General features: G+C 36.6%; 2 protein-coding genes across 6 annotated transcripts in view; one reads left to right on the top strand and one right to left on the bottom strand.

Moving 5' to 3' along the window:
• AGFG1 (ArfGAP with FG repeats 1) overlaps positions 1-12,572 on the top strand; it is a 36,097-nt gene extending 23,525 nt beyond the window's left edge. For 3 of the 4 annotated variants that reach the window (XM_063306671.1, XM_063306672.1, XM_063306673.1), the window contains 7 exons: positions 2,940-3,143; positions 6,257-6,437; positions 7,157-7,236; positions 7,758-7,850; positions 9,840-9,995; positions 11,134-11,225; positions 11,869-12,572. In XM_063306671.1, coding sequence (XP_063162741.1) covers positions 2,940-3,143; positions 6,257-6,437; positions 7,157-7,236; positions 7,758-7,850; positions 9,840-9,995; positions 11,134-11,225; positions 11,869-11,928 — 866 coding nt within the window. In that variant the 3' untranslated portion in view covers positions 11,929-12,572. The remainder of the gene's footprint in view (positions 1-2,939; positions 3,144-6,256; positions 6,438-7,156; positions 7,237-7,757; positions 7,851-9,839; positions 9,996-11,133; positions 11,226-11,868) is intronic. The other variant, XM_063306675.1, reaches the window with a different exon arrangement.
• SLC19A3 (solute carrier family 19 member 3) overlaps positions 3,139-17,255 on the bottom strand; it is a 37,090-nt gene continuing 22,973 nt past the window's right edge. The window contains exons 7-8 of one of the 2 annotated variants that reach the window (XM_063306678.1): positions 7,469-7,545; positions 4,285-4,397 (exon numbers count right to left, since the gene is read on the bottom strand). In XM_063306678.1, coding sequence (XP_063162748.1) covers positions 4,385-4,397; positions 7,469-7,545 — 90 coding nt within the window. In that variant the 3' untranslated portion in view covers positions 4,285-4,384. Of the gene's footprint in view, positions 4,398-7,468; positions 7,546-17,255 lie in introns of both variants that reach the window. The other variant, XM_063306677.1, reaches the window with a different exon arrangement.

Below are 17,255 nucleotides of genomic sequence, written 5' to 3'. Positions count from 1 at the left end.
AAATGAGACTGCTGCTGCTACACCAGTCTCCCTGCTACATAGTCAGAGCTTCCTGCCTGAGCTGTTTGATGCTATGGCCAAGTTGGTAGTGGAATTCCCAAGACTTAACACTGGGGGGATTTAATCTGCCTTCCCTGAGTACAGGGTGAGATTTGCTTGGGAGTTCATGGCCACCATGTATCTGCCCCAGATTACCGAAGGCTCAACTCATGGCGGTAGTTATATGTCCACAGACAGATAGCTAGCAGCTCTGTTCAAGGTGATCTGGTCCCTCTTGGGCAGGGATGGGCCTAAGGAAAATCTGCAGGGCTCTGTGAAGACTATTTGAGGCATCTGTCGAATATAGTCACTTGGATCCACTCTGGATTGGAATTCAGCTATACAGGTGCTTTGGGGTTAACTGTGGCATAGTTTAACATTTTTTCTGAGAAAAGTTTGAGCCTGTTGGCCTAATCAAATGAACAGGGGCCTTGGGGCTGGAAGTGCAGCCACCTGAGTATTAAATCTGTAACCCTCCTGGTTGGTCAAGAATTCGCAGGAGTTGATGTGTGATTAAAACTGTGCAGTAGTGAATGCATCTTTTAGGGAGGGGATGATTTTGATGGGAAAGTTGCTCTGAAGGTAGTTGGGTTTCAGATCGGGATATAGCACTGAGAAGGTATTGATTATATTTGTAGATGACTTGGTGGGATCAGGATGGAGGCAGTGCATCTATCCTGGCCCTCCTTGATCTTTCAGTGGCTGTTCAGTACCACTGAGCGTAGTGTCCTTCTGGATTGACTTAGGAAGGTTAAGGTTAGGGGGAGATCACAGTATTGCAATAGTTCTCCTTTCTCTGGGGCCAGTTCCAGTCAGTGCTAGTGGAGGAAGAGACCGAGCCCTAGAACCCTGCTTTGCAGGGTCTTCAGGGCTTTATACTCTCTCCACTCCTATTTAGTATTTACATGAAGCTGCTGAATGAGGTCATCCATTGGCACAGGGTTAAACAACAATTTGCTGATGGTACACAGCTATACATCTGTGACCAGGTGATCTTGTCAATTTTCCTCAGTGTCTGGAGGCTGTGGTGGTGTGGATGGGGGTACATGGGCTTCAGGTCAGCTGAGGCAAGATCAAGTGACTGGGTTTTAGGGCCCCTGAAACTGGAGGCTTTGTGTCTTTAGTTCTGGATGGAGTTGCACTCTCCCATAAGAACTTCTGTGTACTTTGAAAGTCTTCTTGCAGTTGTGGTTCCTGTTTGAAGAGCAGGTGATTACTGTGGCCCAAAAGGTCTTTGCATAATTCTATCCTATGCACTACAGTTTTTTTCAGAATGCAGCAGCATGGGTAGTTGTGGATGCACCATGGTATGAACATACAATATCACTACTTCATGAGCTGCACTGGCTTCCTATAGGCTTCAGGGTGTAATTCATGGCACTGATTATAACTTATAAAGCCCTTCATGGCACAGGACCAAGTTGTTTGGGATTGCCTGTCTCTGATTGTGTCTGCCCATCCCATGAGATCCAACACAGTGGGCATACTTTGGGTTCCCTCTATGAACCAGTGTCATCTAATGGGACCCAGGAGGTGTGCCTTTTCTGTCACAGCACCTCCCCTTTGGAATAATAAACCCCTTGAGATTCAAATGACCCCAACTCTGTTGACCTTTGGTAAAACCTTAAAACCTTGGCATTTTTTTCTTTAGGCATTAGGCCAGGATGTTGGATGAACCAACCTGGTAAATGTTTTGGGTTGTTGAGATGTTGTGTTTTAACCTCTGTAAGTGCTGTTTTATGCTGGGCTTTGCAGTTTTTATTTTTATTGTTTACCTTATTTTGTGTTTCAGTCCTATGTTAGTCACCCAGAATCACAATTTACTAGTTCGGTGGCCATAGTCCTTCCTTGAGCACAGAAACTGACTGGTTGCCTTTGGGCCAGTTACACTCTCTCAGCCCTACACTGGGTAGATGAAAAGATCTAGCTAGCAACCTGCATTGGACAAGAGTAGTCGATTATGACCCTGACCTTTAATGAAAAGGCATTCATCCTGCAGTGGATTGATTTGGGATGGTGTTACTGTTGCTATTTATTCTATCATGTTAATAGCAGAGGAATATTTGTTCTGATATAGAACCCGGTCTGGCCTTTCCAATATTTTTATAATTTGGATTGCCCAAACTATAGCCAACAAGATAATCACTAAATTACAACTCCCAGTGGCCCCAGCCACTGTGACCAGTAGTGAAGATGCTAGGAGTTGTAGTTTAGTAGCATCTGAATGCCACAAATTCTTCACCTCCTATGTGGAAGAAGACTGAACATCCTAATCTCTTCAGTAGTGAAAGAGAGCTGTTGAATCAAGCACCAACCAGTAGCATTCACTTTTGCAGTTTGAAATTTAAAACACTGAATATTTGATTGCCAGTAATGAAGATTCTGTTCCTTAAAATATAATTCACTCTTCTTTAGCTCTCTCTCCTGCTCTTAATTCTTCATGGCATATCATGTACACTATAATAAAGAGATACAAAGAAGTTAGGTCATGCTAAATTTAAATGAAATGACATACTTACTTCTTAACTCGATAGTTTTTTTTTTAATTAAAGACTAAATTGTACCACTTATTGGAAATTATCAAATATTGTTTTATTAAAGGAATCTCAATTTAATTAAGTTTTCAGAAAGAGATAAGAGCTTAAAACAAATACCATGTTTGTGTGAATCGTTAAGGCTAGTTTTGCTGCTGCATGCATTTCACATCACTCTGCTCTGAGGTTGATAAGCTCGGGCTTCCAGATTTGGAATTTAAAATACCTGCTTTAACCAATCAAGATTTGGGAATAGAGAAGCTTTATAAAAGTGTGACCTGTAAGTACATTAACACACATGGTCACCAGAGACATTTGAAGAGACATTCAATGAGCTTGAAAACTTTTTAACTTATCTTGTTGCAGGTGGGAGCGCTGGATCAGTGAATGCTAACTTTGCACACTTTGATAACTTCCCCAAATCCTCCAGTGCTGATTTTGGAGCCTTCGGTGGTTCTCAGAGCAACACAACTGCAGCCAGTAAAGCTGTAGTGAATAAACCATGTCTCCAGTCAGCAGATAAATACGCAGCTCTTGCTAATTTAGATAATATCTTCAGCACAGGGCAAGGTACTAATTCTTATTCTTTGATGCTATTTATCATGGCTATAGTTTGTTCTGTGATGTTCTATTAAATTCCATGAGATTTTTAGTAATTCCTATTATGAACAATCAATACCAGTGTTGCCCATAAAACCAGTAGCATGTTAGTTGCAAATTTGAGGCACTGGAATTTATACAAGCAAAATTATTCTGATGAAAACAACGGTAATACAGTAAAAATATTGATCCATGGTATGCACAGTTTTTTTCTTTGACATGCATCAGAGCCCATTTCTGTTCTATCAGTTATTGAACAAACTATGTTTCTAAGGCACTGAATCTTTTAAAATATAGTTGCCATCAAGAATTTCAGCATATGGTACTGGTGATTATAGATTTTTGTGCCTGAATTCACAAAAATCTTTATTCTTTTTATTTATAAATTATTTTAACACTTATTCATGATCCATTAAATTGCCAAAAAAACCCTACCCCATTATACAGGTAATCCTTGCTTAATGACTGCCCTGTTTAGTGATCGTTCAAAGCTATGATGGCACTGGAAAAGTAACTTTATGACCATTGCAGCATCCCCGTGGTCATGTGATTGAGATTCAGGCATTTTGCAACCATCAGGCATTTTGCAACCATTGCAGTGTCCTATAGTCACGTGACCGCCATTTGATTGCTTCAGACCCAGCTTCTGACAAGCAGTCAATTGAGAAACCAGCAGTAAAATTGCAGGTTGCAGTCACATGATGTCTCGCTTAACAACCATGGGTGATTTGTTTAATGACTGCAGTGGAAGTGAGGTCATAAGTCCATTGTGATCACATGTCTTGCTTAATGACTGCATCGCTTAGCAATGGAGTTGCCAGTCCCAATTATGGTTGTTAAGTGAGGACTACTTGTACATTGATATTTATGTTGTTCTGATGTAACCTGCTATGCCTCTTCTTTAGAAAGGTGAAATAACCACCAAGTTTACAAAGGAACATCTAGTAAATATTCTTAAGAGGTAGGAAAATAGAAATCTTTATTCCTAAGCTAAAGGTAAACTCTCAAGTTGAGTTTAACACTTGATGACTTCATAGACACGATTAATGACTTTTATTGTCAACAACATGGAAGTGGTTTGTCATTGCCACCTGCTGGAATGTTTTCGACTTCTCAGTCTAGTTTGTACTTCTCATATTTCTTGGTGGTTTCCTGTCCAAGTGATAATCGGGTCTGTTTACTTTTTGAGACCAGCCACAGTCCACTAAGTGCTAATCTAGTTGCCTATAAGAAAAAAATTAGGACACCAAATTGTAAAATGCATACTTGCAGATCTACCTGGTTTAGTATAGCATTTTGAATTAATATTTCTGAATTTTTGTTTAATGTATGCTGGTATGAAAATGGCCCATAATAGGTATGTTCAAAATCTACAATTCCAGGAATGGAACTTCCAGGATCTCTGGAATATTCCGTTCTTCATTCAGACCCTGCCAGTCTGTTTCAGGTGTGGTATGGTGGTTTTTCTAGATGTTTATTCTCCAGCCTTTTTGTTCTGAATAGTATCCCCAGAATATTGTTTCTGATTGAGAATTAACTTCTGGGAAACTGCTGGGCCAGCCCAGAATGGCCAGATTGCCATGGTCCATAGGAGGAATAGGTTTTATACATCCCTGGAAGATGCTGTGAAAGACTGCTATATAGAATTGGATTTCTAAGTTTACTTTTTTCGATATATTGGTAATTGTTGATAAGTGTGTGGGTGTAAGTGTATAGGTGTGTACATAGACTGATAGATCCAGTAAGTTGCTCAGGCAGTGCACACAGCTCTTCTCCCTAGTGGCAGTCTCCAACTGCAGTCTTGCAAGATTGATTGTTTAATTAGTTTTGTGAAATTGTCCTGTGTGGGTATAAAATCTATAAGCAAAATACAACTCCGTATTAGTTATGAATTTTATAACTAAATGGTTCTTGTCTGAAACTTGGAACTGGTATATTACAGTAGTTTCTGTCTCTGGAATTTCATCATAATTCAAGTCAAGCAAGTATATTCCTCAATTTGGGTTTAAAGTATTTGGATAATCAAGAAAAAACATAAAAAACTTACTCAGTTTTGAAACTGTTGGAAGAAAACCCTATAAATATATGGCACATAAAATTCACTTTATGGACTTAAAGAATCTTGAAGCACATGATTATAGAGCAACCTACCAGTCATAATTTATAGGATAATAAAGTTTACTAAGCAAAAACAGGCAGCTGTTATTGCACTCCACAGTCATGTGGTTCATAGTGCTTTACCTGCTACCTTTTCAGAAATGTAATTTTGTTGATTGTTATTGCAACAATTTTAATATTCTTGGTTTCATAGAGAATATATATATATATATATATATGTATATAATGTACAAAATGTATTTAATAGAAAAACTTTAAATAAGTTGCTGAAAGAAAATATTATTTCTTCTAGAATCATACCACTGGGAATGAAATATTTTCTTTCGAAGTTTCCTGTTCCCAATGTGCAGTGACATTCCTTTCATTTTTTGGACCATCAAGACCAAAACCAGCACATGAATGGTTATCCACATGTGGATTCTTTCAAATGGTTTTTGCCTTGTGACAAACCATTCACATGTAGCAGCTATTCATTTGGTTCAGGCCATTTCTTTACACTATAACATGGAACCTTTTTTACCTGTTGCTGAGTTATAGAAGTTATAGCTATGTTTTATATGTTTAGTTAATGGCATCAGTGGTAATTAAAACTAGTTATCTATGTGGAAGCCATAAAATGTGTGTAGACATTTTTGCACACAGTATTGTCTCTTATGTAGTCTTAAGTTTATGGTATCTGTAGTCGTGTGGCATTAATTTAGAACTCTCCTGAGTGGGAACTCTTGTACAGCTTTTTTCTTTCTCAAAAACAGCTGAATATGTTGCTGAATATATAAAGTATTGGAAAAATAAATCTGATGCCCTTTCCTTCCCAAAACAAAATGTCTTTCATTGGACATACAGTTTTGTTTTTCTTATTTTTAAAAAAATGGCTGGTCATTCTCTTAGTACCTCTAGAAAATTGGCTAAACTTGTGCTCTAAAATACTATTGTGTGAATTTTTAATCTGGTATTTCTTTTCCTAGGTGTCAATGAGCAAGGAAGTGGCTTTGCTGCCAGTACGGCACCAGCAGCTCCTGCTGTGTCAGGTCCAAGTCAAACAAGTACATCTTCAGACAAGTATGCAGCTCTAGCGGAATTGGACAGTGTGTTCAGCTCCACGGCAACCACTAGTAACGCATATACTTCCACCAGTAATGTTAGCAGGTACTTTTTCTTGATAAAAGTTTAATGTAAATAATTTGTATTTACAGAAATCAAAAATGAAATGGCATCATTTTAACATGCAAGGTTTTATGAAATGCCATTGCTTGAAAAACCAGATACTCTTAGAGTCTGATTTTCATGAGACCCAACAAGAATGAACCATAATTAGAAGGGAGCCATAGTTCATCTACATCTCGAGAGCTATATATTCTTTGCCCCTTAATCTTATCCTGAAATGAGAAATATACTGTTGCTTACAAAAATAGTAGCTCAAAAGCTTGCCACAAAACACTGTCAAGTTTGCTGGAACAAAATAGAAACTACTATACTTTGAAGAGTAATCATCACCATTTCCAGTGTCCTAATTATGTTTTTATAAGTGTTAATATTTATAGTCCTCTTTTAATAAACTTAGGATCTCTTAATAGGAAAATATATGCTATCTTTAGTAGTACTCCTGCCAAAAGAAAATGCTGCAACTTTCTAGAAGCACAGTTCTGAATTTCATTTCTTATCAGTTTCTTTTGTTTTCTATGCATGCTGTTGGTTACCAGGAGGACACAGTTTTTAATTTTGTTTAACTTCATTTTAAAACGATTGCAAGTTAAACGAGTGATTTTCTCTAAAATTCGGTTAAGCTGACTTTTATATTTCCATGTACAATGATTAGCTGTAAATGTACAAATCTTATATAACTGATGGATGTGAATTATTTTCAGTAATGCTTTTGGAACAGTACCAGTCGGTGCTAATACACAGACACAGTCTGCATCATCCAATGTTCCTGCTCAATTTGGAGGTATTACAATATGTTACTAAACATCCTTTCTAACCAATATTTGATAGGTTCAGCTTGCGTGATAATATTTTATCTTGCATCCACAAACAAGCAAAGTGCTTTCAAACTAAGACTACCTCTGAGACAATTTGTGTCTGTTCATGTTCCAAGCCAGTGTGCCTTATATTGAAAAGAAAATAGGCATCTTCTAATGCTGATTTAATCTTAAATCTTAGTAAGATGAGAGATGGACTTTTGTTTTCTGCAGCGTCTACACTCCTGCAAATAAAGTAATGCTTTATTTATTCCAAAGCTGATAACAGTGGGGTCCTAATTCAGATAAAATACAAAACTATAGTTAATGGAAGAATTCCTAGTTTCTTTGTGACTTAGGTAACAGTCTACCTTGATTTATTAAGCAAAGGTATGATTAAACAAACTCATTGATTAAAATGTAACTTAAAACTGATTTGCCATGCTGTTTATTTAAGCAATTTGTAAAAACAATATCCCTTTCTCAGTGTCAGTGCTTCATTTTTCAGCAACACCATCCACAAATCCATTTGTGGCTGTACCTGTAGCTGCAGTAGCACCATCAACAAATCCATTCCAAACTACTAACCGAGGAGCAACAGGTTAGAAAAAAAACACATACACAAACATATACATATAACATGTGATAGTTATGTTTGATAGCAATTTTTGTTCTGTTTTTAGTAGGTACACATTTATAACTTTGAGGTATAGTTAATGTGCTGAAGATGCTCATGTACATATGAAATCAATTATGAAATCCCATGGGTGTTAGGCTTATCCCTTTATGAATTGGCGATATGCATAGATTAACTAAATCCCCTTAACTGCTTTTTGAAGATTAAATCTACTTAATAATATGTTTATAAATCAGGCATTTACACTGTGCTACTCTTTTAGAACAATTTAATATTTGAATTTATTTTAACAGATTTAACTTTGATATCATTTATTCTTGTGACTCTTTGGCACTTATGTGTTATAAAACTAATACATTGAAAGAATTAATTTGTCTTGGTTAAAACATGTATTTCAATGAATTTTGGAAATAACTTCAAAACAGAAATTCATGAAGTATTTTGAAGTTTTGACAAAGTGATTACATGTCATTTTATCAACTGAAGAAGTTGCTTATAAATAATTTGACAATGTCTGGTCTCTTTGACTTCTCATAAGGCCTTTCAGGAGCAATTCACTCTCATATATTTCCTCAGGCTCACTTTGGTAGGTGGCCACATTTTATATAAATTTCAGGTGGTTAACTTTTTATTTGCTTGTGAAAGCTTAACTGCCAGTTACAAGTTCCTTTGCATGTACAACTTTTTCAACCTTCCTTCCATATTATGAAATGGAGTGGGCATGGATGGTGACTGACCTCAAATATATGTTAACACATTACTTGTTGTAAATTTAACATCTTCGTCCCAAGCACATGTATTCAAAAGTATGTGCCATTAATTTCACTGGGACTTGCTGCCAATTAAGTGTGCTTAGACTCGTGAGCTAAAGCTGCTACATTTTACCTCCATGGTCACATACATAGAAAGTTTAAAGTGAGTTTTGAAGCTTGTGCTCCTAATACCTTCAATGATACTAATGATGTCAAACCATTGTGCCTTATCACAATGTGTTTGGTTTTGCTATGTTAGCAAGTTCAGTTAATTATCCTCCCTGCTGATAATGGCTTGTGTAAGCTCTGTTGGTCTCCTATCTGTATCTTGTCTATTTTATATTTGTGTGCCTATTTATTCCACAATAAGCGCTTTCATCATGTCTTTCTTGGCTACGCATAACTATTGATGGATGGATGTATTGATAAAGTTATGCCAGATCTCTACAACATAATGCGTAAAAATTCTTTATTTGAAAAATTGGTTCAGTAGAGTAATTTTCAAGAATTTGTTGACATGAGGCTTTTAATATATCTTGTAGTACTATGCAAAACTTAAAATCGTTCATTACTACACTGCTTCATATGCAGTACAATAATTGGATAATATCCTTTTCACAATCTATCCAAAATCCAAGAAACTGGCATTAATTTCATGAACAATTTTCTTTAATTTCTCCCTTTCAAGAAAAAGAAAGATAATACAGGTTGGTTAGTTTTAAGAATATTTATTGATGTAGCCTGCATTTGGATCTTGGCCAGCGCTGTGAACCAAAGAGAATTTAGTTTGTAGCCGAAGCAGTTGGTTAGAATTTCTACAGAGTTCTAACTTCCATATTTCTCGGAGTGCTTTTTCTTTAATGAGCTACATGGTTTCATGATGCTGTAGAAATTTTCTCTGCTCTTTAATTATTCTCCATTAAAAACATCAAAAATTAGTGCCTGTGTTACCTAGCCTTCATATTCATTTCCCAAAAAATGAAAACACCTTGAAAAAGGTACTGGTAACTGTTGCATTGAGCTAAAGGAGCAGTCCAAACAAGTTTTGGCTATATGCCAATAAAATCTAGAAGTTTAATGGTTTTAAGGCTAGCCATGCAACTGGCTGCTTCACAAGGGATTCTGTGGAAATACTTTTTAGTATGCCATTTGTAGTAAAAGGTGAACACAAATAATTGACTGCTGTTGTTTCCTCCATCAGCAACAACATTTGGCACAGCATCCATGAGTATGCCTGCAGGATTTGGAACAACTGCCTCATACAGTCTTCCTACTAGTTTTAGTGGTAACTTCCAACAGCCTGCATTCCCAGCTCAGGCAGCTTTTTCTCAGGCTGCTTTCACTCAACAGCCTAATGGTAAATGCTTGCATATTACATTTTGTTCCAAGAGTATAGCTGTAATTTTAAAACAACTTGTTTTCCTGGTTTATCTTGAAATACTCTTGCCTATCCTTTGCCTTGCTTTCATTGATGGGCCAAGCAAATACTGTATTGCATCTCTAGGTGTAACTGGTAGTATATATGGAGACAGGTATGAAAAATCACCTGATCAAGCTGTGTCCATATTATTCATTTTTATTTATTTAAAACATTTGTGAACCACCCAGTCATACCAACTTTGGGTGTGTACAAGAAAACTAAAAACATCAACATTAAAGTATAATCAGATAAAAACTATAATAACAAAGACATACTATTGTAAACCACCCAGAGTCCCTTTTTTGGGGGGAGATGGGCAGTGGCAAAATCTGATAAATAAATAAATACTTTGGTCTTCAAGGTTTATCAAAATGTAAGTGGGGAACGTGTATTTCAAAAGGGGGTGGGGTGTACTTACTCTGTACTTAGGAAGATTTAGAACAGATGGCCAGAATCACATTCGACAAACCTGATATACCCCAGTGCTACCCTATATAGGACTTTATAGGTAATTTTGAATTGTTCCAGAAGCCTGTTGACATCCACACAGTGACCTAAAACTTGGTGTAACACAATTTCCACTGCATCTTAAGTAGGGGCTGCAAATCCAAGAGGACTTCCAAATCATGGGCCATCCATGGTAACTATCATGGGGTTGATGTTACTGGATTACCTAGCTGTTTATAGACAAACAGTAATTGGGTCTTGAGAGGATTTAATCTGAGCTTGTCTCTCCAGTCCCTAACAAGCATCAGTTCAGGACTTCTGTATTATCTCCAGTTCAGTCTGGAGTGGCAATGTTCAGTTGAGTCTCATCTGCATACTAGTGACACCTCATGCCAAACCAGTAGATGATGTCCTCCAGCAGAAAAAAATCAGAAAATATTGGGTCATGTGTAATTCATAGTTTTTAATTTATTTTTAATCTACTTTAATATATGGGATCCCATTCTGATTGGAGTAAAATATTTTATTGATTCAGTGATTAAGAGAGTGATTGTTGGGAATGGAATAAATGCATAATATGGTACTTGACAACTAGTCTAGAGGTAACTTTTGGTTTTTTATTGCAAAGGTACTGGCTTTGCTGCATTTGGACAAGCAAAACCAGTAGTAACGCCATTTGGGCAAGTTACAGCTGTTGGAGTCTCTAGTAATCCTTTTATGGTAAGTGAATACTATGGGTCAGATTTATGGGTCTCTTGAATGAATAACTTAATTCATATACATGTTAGGAAATAGGTTGTCCCGAAAAGGATACCAAAGAAGGGAGAATACAAAAAAAACAAAAACCAATCCTATGACATTTTCTTTCTCTGTGATATTTTAGATGATTTGTATTTAATCTTTTATTTAACTCTGTCTTCCGTATAATATAGTCTAATGGTCCTCATTTGGATGAAATGGAAAAATTGAGCCCTCTAAAAACTGCATGTTAGGTGAGGGGATTTAAGTGATTGAAGCAGGAAAATGCTTTATTTAATTAATATAATAATTTAAAGAGATACTAAACGTTTTGGTTGTTTTCATCAATCTTGAGAGGTAGAGAGTATAAAGTCCTATTATTGAGCACAAATACAATTTTTATAGCTGTACAGAAATATAGTTCATATTTTTAAATACTATGCTGTCTAAATATGTATATTTCTGTGCACAGCAGGATAAAAGCACTGCAGTAAGACATTACTTCTGTTTTGTGAATTAATACTTCAGACACTGGCAACTATTCAAATAATTTACATTTGAATTCAGTTTGTCAAGATACATATGTAATTATTTTTTTGTGAGATTTCTCTTTTCTTCCTTTTAGGCAGGAGCAGCAACAGGGCCTTTTCCAACAGGAAGCTCGTCAACCAATCCTTTCTTATAGCCTTATAGACACTTTACTTAAAAGAACTCTGTGTGATCACATAACATCTCTATGCCTCTTGCACTGTTGTCTTGTTTCACTGACCTTAGCTTTAAACACACAAGAAGTCTTTCAGGAAAAAAAAGTCTGCATTGTGTATTAAAACCAAGGAACACCAGGTGATGTACAAAACCGGAGGCTGTGGTAACATCCTTTATTGTGCATTGGCAGGAGAATGTTAACCGTATCATGTATATTAAAATTGGCTAATATTAAGTTATTGCAGATATCATTCATTATGCTGCAGTATTGTACATATTTTTCTCTTAGGAATTAGTTATTTGTGCATATCAGTATTTGTAACTTTTAACACACTGTTATGTGAAAAATGTTACTGGGAGAAATAGATCAGCCAGTTTAAGGTGCTGTCATATATATTGCAATGAATGACCTATATCATTTTAACATTGCTTGTTGGGATTTATGAGTTCAGAACTGAAGGTTTTATTCATTTCTTGAAGTGTTTTTTTTTTTCCTTTCCTGAAGAGCTCTTCTATTTATACATGCCTAAATTCTATATAATGTGGAGGGATACCTGTCTGCATAATAAAGCTGATCATGTTTTGCTACAGATTGCAGGTGGAAAAATAAATATTAAAAAAGTTTGTTGTCAGCAGTTGCACTAACCAATTTTATTAATCTTCAAAATCATTGACACAATTTTGAACTTGCATTATTTCCTTGGCTTTTTCAGTAAGGTTGCAAATTGTTAATAAATCCTGTCAACAATAGGAATATACCTACTGATCAATCAGTAAAATATGAAATTGCCTTTATTTTGAAAACTATCCTAACTTAAAATGGGTAGTACAGAATATATTTCATTTATTGTTGAAATGTTTTCTACTTCAACTTGCTGTCATTGTTCATTCTTATTATTTAAAACAAGTTGGTAAAATCGATCTTGCAGCATTATTGAAATGAATATTGTGCTCCTTACCAACAGAATTATTGTTCAGTAGTTATTTGCAAGATAAATGCCATGGCAGTGTATTTAGCATTTCTTGTTGAAAGCTAATTCAGCTGTGCTCTGTAGATTTTAGGTAATCTGTAACTCAAATAGTTTATATTTGTCAATAGAAATACAAATTTTGTATGCAGTTATATTATCAGTGGCAAATATAAATCCATACATAGAGTAATACTGAGGCAGGCCATTAGTTCATAAAATCCAGTGAGATGAAAATTTGGATCAAGAAGTGACTCGTGTATCATTCTTTTAGAGTGGCATGGATACAGGAAATTTCCCTCAAAGTATGATTGATTGGGGGGAGGGGAAAGTGTTCTGTTAGTGGAATTTAAACACATTAAATTAGAGGCATGTTGCTTCAGATTGTTATTAGCATTATTCTGAGATATAAAAAATAGTATCTAAATATCCTTGCTACTGGTCAAGGCTACTTGGAACATTGAAATAGTTAATCCATTCATATCCCATTGGGGGAGATCAGTGGTGATATAAATTTAATTAATAATAATAATAATCCTATACTTTGTGTAGAATGTAAAATACTGAACAGTAAAGGGTTTTTCAAAATGTTTCCTCTAAGATTTTTAATAGGGGAATGGAAATTAGGATAAATGGAATCTGGTCAAGTTTAGCTTTGGAAGTTTGGTAAACTACCAGTTTCTGTCTAGAATTACCAGGTTAGTGGATTTCTGGGTTTTTTAATCTCAAAATCCTTGTTGAGATAGGTAACTAACAAAGCAAACAGAACATTTTATTTAGAAATTTGCTAACCTGTGGTAGTGCTGAGTTATGGCAGGCTCCCCCAAAAAGGCCATTTTGTGTGTTCCAATTTATGCAACATTTGTCTTAATTTCAGTTGGCTGCCTCTTGATGAAGGTGAATGAAGTCAACTTAGAGCTTTTTGGCCATTTTAAATCTCTTTTGAAAAAATATGTCATCTTCATGCATGTATAAATTTCTTTGCTGAAATTTAAGTGAGTGAATCCATGAAATTGCAATTAAAACTGTGTGTCTGTATACAGAATGTGGCCTGAGAGTCAGCAGACCCAATATGAGAGCCACATTTGTTTTTCCCAGTCTTTTTTGCTTTAAAGTAGTTGAAGAGCCTCAGCTTTTTAATGGAACAATAATTCTGGAGGATAATGTTTTAACTCATCATTGGTACTGTCTTTCTACACTCTTTGCCCTCTTAGGCTGCTGTTGGCTCTACTGGGGGGAAAATGGGAATGTTATGCATTCACTTAAATGCCTTGAATCTTAAGAGCAAGAGTTTTACTTCTCTGCTGCTTTTCATTTCTAGGTTTTAAAAATACATTGTATCAGTGCTTAAGGATAAGGCAGTGTTTTTACTATTGAACTTAATATAAGCCTCATTTTGAATTTTTGTTTCAGATGATCCCAAAAGACTTTTCTATGCTCCTTTTTCTAGAAATTATTTTCATTCTCTGAGTAATATTTACATTGAACAATTGTTTTTTAACTGAAATTCAGTGTATGTATTATGAATAAAAACGATCTTGCAGCATGTAACTGCAAGCACTAATTGGCATATTACTGTTTGATAGAAGGAGTCCTGGAATTCACAGAGTGGCAGATGAATAAATCTGAGATAACTGTGTTATGATACTCATCCTCGTTGAGCTTCCTACTAAAACTTGTCCAGCCAGTTAAATGGAATCTAACATGGATGCACATCTCAATGAGCACAAAGTGCATTTGCAAAAATCTATTAACATAATTTATTTTGTTGTATCAGATGAGTTTTTTAGAACTCTTAAACTTTATGCCACTATATTTAGATAGTACTTAAATATTGGAGGCAACTTATTTTTTTAAAAAGCCCCATGTTTTGGTAATCAAATTGGTGACTGGGCAATTGTGCTATGTCAGTTCTTCCCAATCTCCTTCAAACATTCTAAAATAGGTTTTTTAAGCTGGCTTTTACATTCATCCTTTTGGCATTCCTGTCTTATAGTTAAGTTTGAAAATGGTTAAGTTTTAATTGGGCTTTTCTTTGCCATTGAGAAACTTGCATTTCCAGTCCTGTGTGCCCATAATTTTTAATCAACTGTGTCTTACTCAAGATCTTATTTATTGTCTTGGATGTTACAGTAAAAGTATTTAAATGTGAGCTAAGAAATGGGGAGTTGTTTTAAAAAACGAGAAATGTAGCTGAAAAAAACAGTATTTTCCATGGTTCAAGTGATTTAGTGAGTCTCTTTTTTTCCACTTAAAATATTTATGAAATGATCTACATTGTGGTGAAAAATCATTTTCAAGGCAGTGGAAGGATATGTTTCCATGTAATTTGGAGTTCATCTACCCAAATAGTGACATGTGCTCAAGATTCCCCTACGTGTTAATGTAAATCCCTTAATGGACTCAGCCATTTAAAGAGAAACTTTCAATTCACAAGTTTTTTGCCAAATACATCAATTTTATTATCGGCTGTAGGTTTTATATAACATTTATGAAATATTATGCAGTGTGTTATAAATTATATTAAGGCCAGTGGGGATCACACACATTATTTTAGGTTGAAGTGGATTCCCCAGTTTTGAAGTAAGTTTGTGTTTTTTTCTCTCTAAAGACCGAAACCTCGACAAGAATTCGTATTTTGCCCCTCACTTTCTGTATTACCGACAACATCCCCATGTGTTTTTATTTTATATTAAGTATTTTTTAAATCTATATTTATACTTCTCAATAGTCACTACTGTAATTCACTACTGTAATATAAACAATACAAGATACTATTGTAAGATACCACAGAATCTCTGCCATAACAACACATTGCTGTATCCTCTGATTGGTAGAAAATACTGCCTTTCCAAAACAGATAGATAACACATTTCTGACAATATTCCTTGACATCTGGAATATCGTTTTCCAATTTTTTAATATACAGTACAGGTAGTCCTTGAGTTACGACGGCAATTGGGACCAGAATTTCTATCACTAAGCAATGCAATTGTAAAGCTTGATGTCATGTGGCTACATCGCTTAGCAACAGCAATCCTGGCACTCCTTGTTGCTATTAATTCCACCAGTCATTAGCTGAGGACCCACCCCAATCCTAGCCATTCCCAGCTCAGTCCCTCCAAGCCCTGCGCCTTGGTTCTTCCAGGGAAATGGACTTCCTCCCCTTCAACTCCCCCCAACTGCCTATTCCTGCCCTTTTGGCCACCCTACATCCTGCCTTGTGGGGCAGCAAACAGCCCCAGAACCACAGGGCTCTGGGGCTGCTTGCCAGGCTGCAAGAAGTCCCTGAGCCACAACATAGCACACAGCCGCAGCCCCGGGAAGCCCCAGCCTGGCCCAGCAATGCAGTGCAGCATGGAGTGAAGTTGCAGCTGCCCCAGCCCAGTCCCAGCCACAGTTGTCCTTGCTGCCCTGCACTCCAAGTCCCCTGCTGCCCCAGCTGACCCTCCCCGTCTTGCTCCCACCGCTGACAAGGCGTGCCTGCTCTGGCCCTTTACAAGGCAGCTGCTGGCCACATGAGGCTATCTTCCCCAGGTCTCGCAGGGAAACTGCCGTGCACAACCTTGGGAAGAAAGCCTTGTGCAGCCAGCAGCTGCCCTGCAGAGGGCCAAAGTAGACATGCTTCATCAGCAGTGAGAGCAAAAAGCAAAGGTCAGCTGTGGCTGCAGGGGATGCAGAGTACAGGGGGCCAAAAGGGCAGACATGGGGAGGCGGGTGGGGGGAGTTGAAGTACCCCTATGGTCATAAATGTGGGCAGGCTGCCAAGCACCCAAATTTTCATCACATGGCCACGGGGGTGCTGCAACAGCTGTAACTTTGGGGACAAGTACCATTTGTTCAGTGCTGCAGTAACTTCAAACGGTTGCTGAACAAATGGTTGTAACTCGAGGACTACCTGAAATCCTTTTTGCCATCCCCCATGCTGGATTAAACCATAATTCCTGATAATCGGGATTCTAAAGCTTTGGTATATAATTCAATATTACATTAAAATAATAGATTTTCCCATAAATATACTAATGTAATTTAATACACAACCCCAAAAAGGTACTAAATGATTACATGACCATATCATGTGGGTCACTGAGCCCTCAAATTTCTTATACCTCCAGCATAAAAAAATTGATGTCCATCCTTTCAAATACATTCTTTGTGGAGTCCAATAGACCCTAATACATTGATGAATCTACCTTAAATCTCAAATCATTTTAATATTTTTAAGGACCTGAAGCCATTGCTGTGACTTTATCGGAAATTCCAGTTCTTTAATGTTTGAAATATCCCAGAAATGTTCACTTTAAAAATATTCTTGTGCTATTGATAGAGATACACTATA

Source organism: Candoia aspera, chromosome 6 (assembly GCF_035149785.1).
Source record: "Candoia aspera isolate rCanAsp1 chromosome 6, rCanAsp1.hap2, whole genome shotgun sequence".
In the NCBI taxonomy this organism is placed as follows: domain Eukaryota; kingdom Metazoa; phylum Chordata; class Lepidosauria; order Squamata; family Boidae; genus Candoia; species Candoia aspera.
Note: the sequence above shows the minus strand (reverse complement) of the source record. Positions and strands in the feature narration are given on the sequence as shown.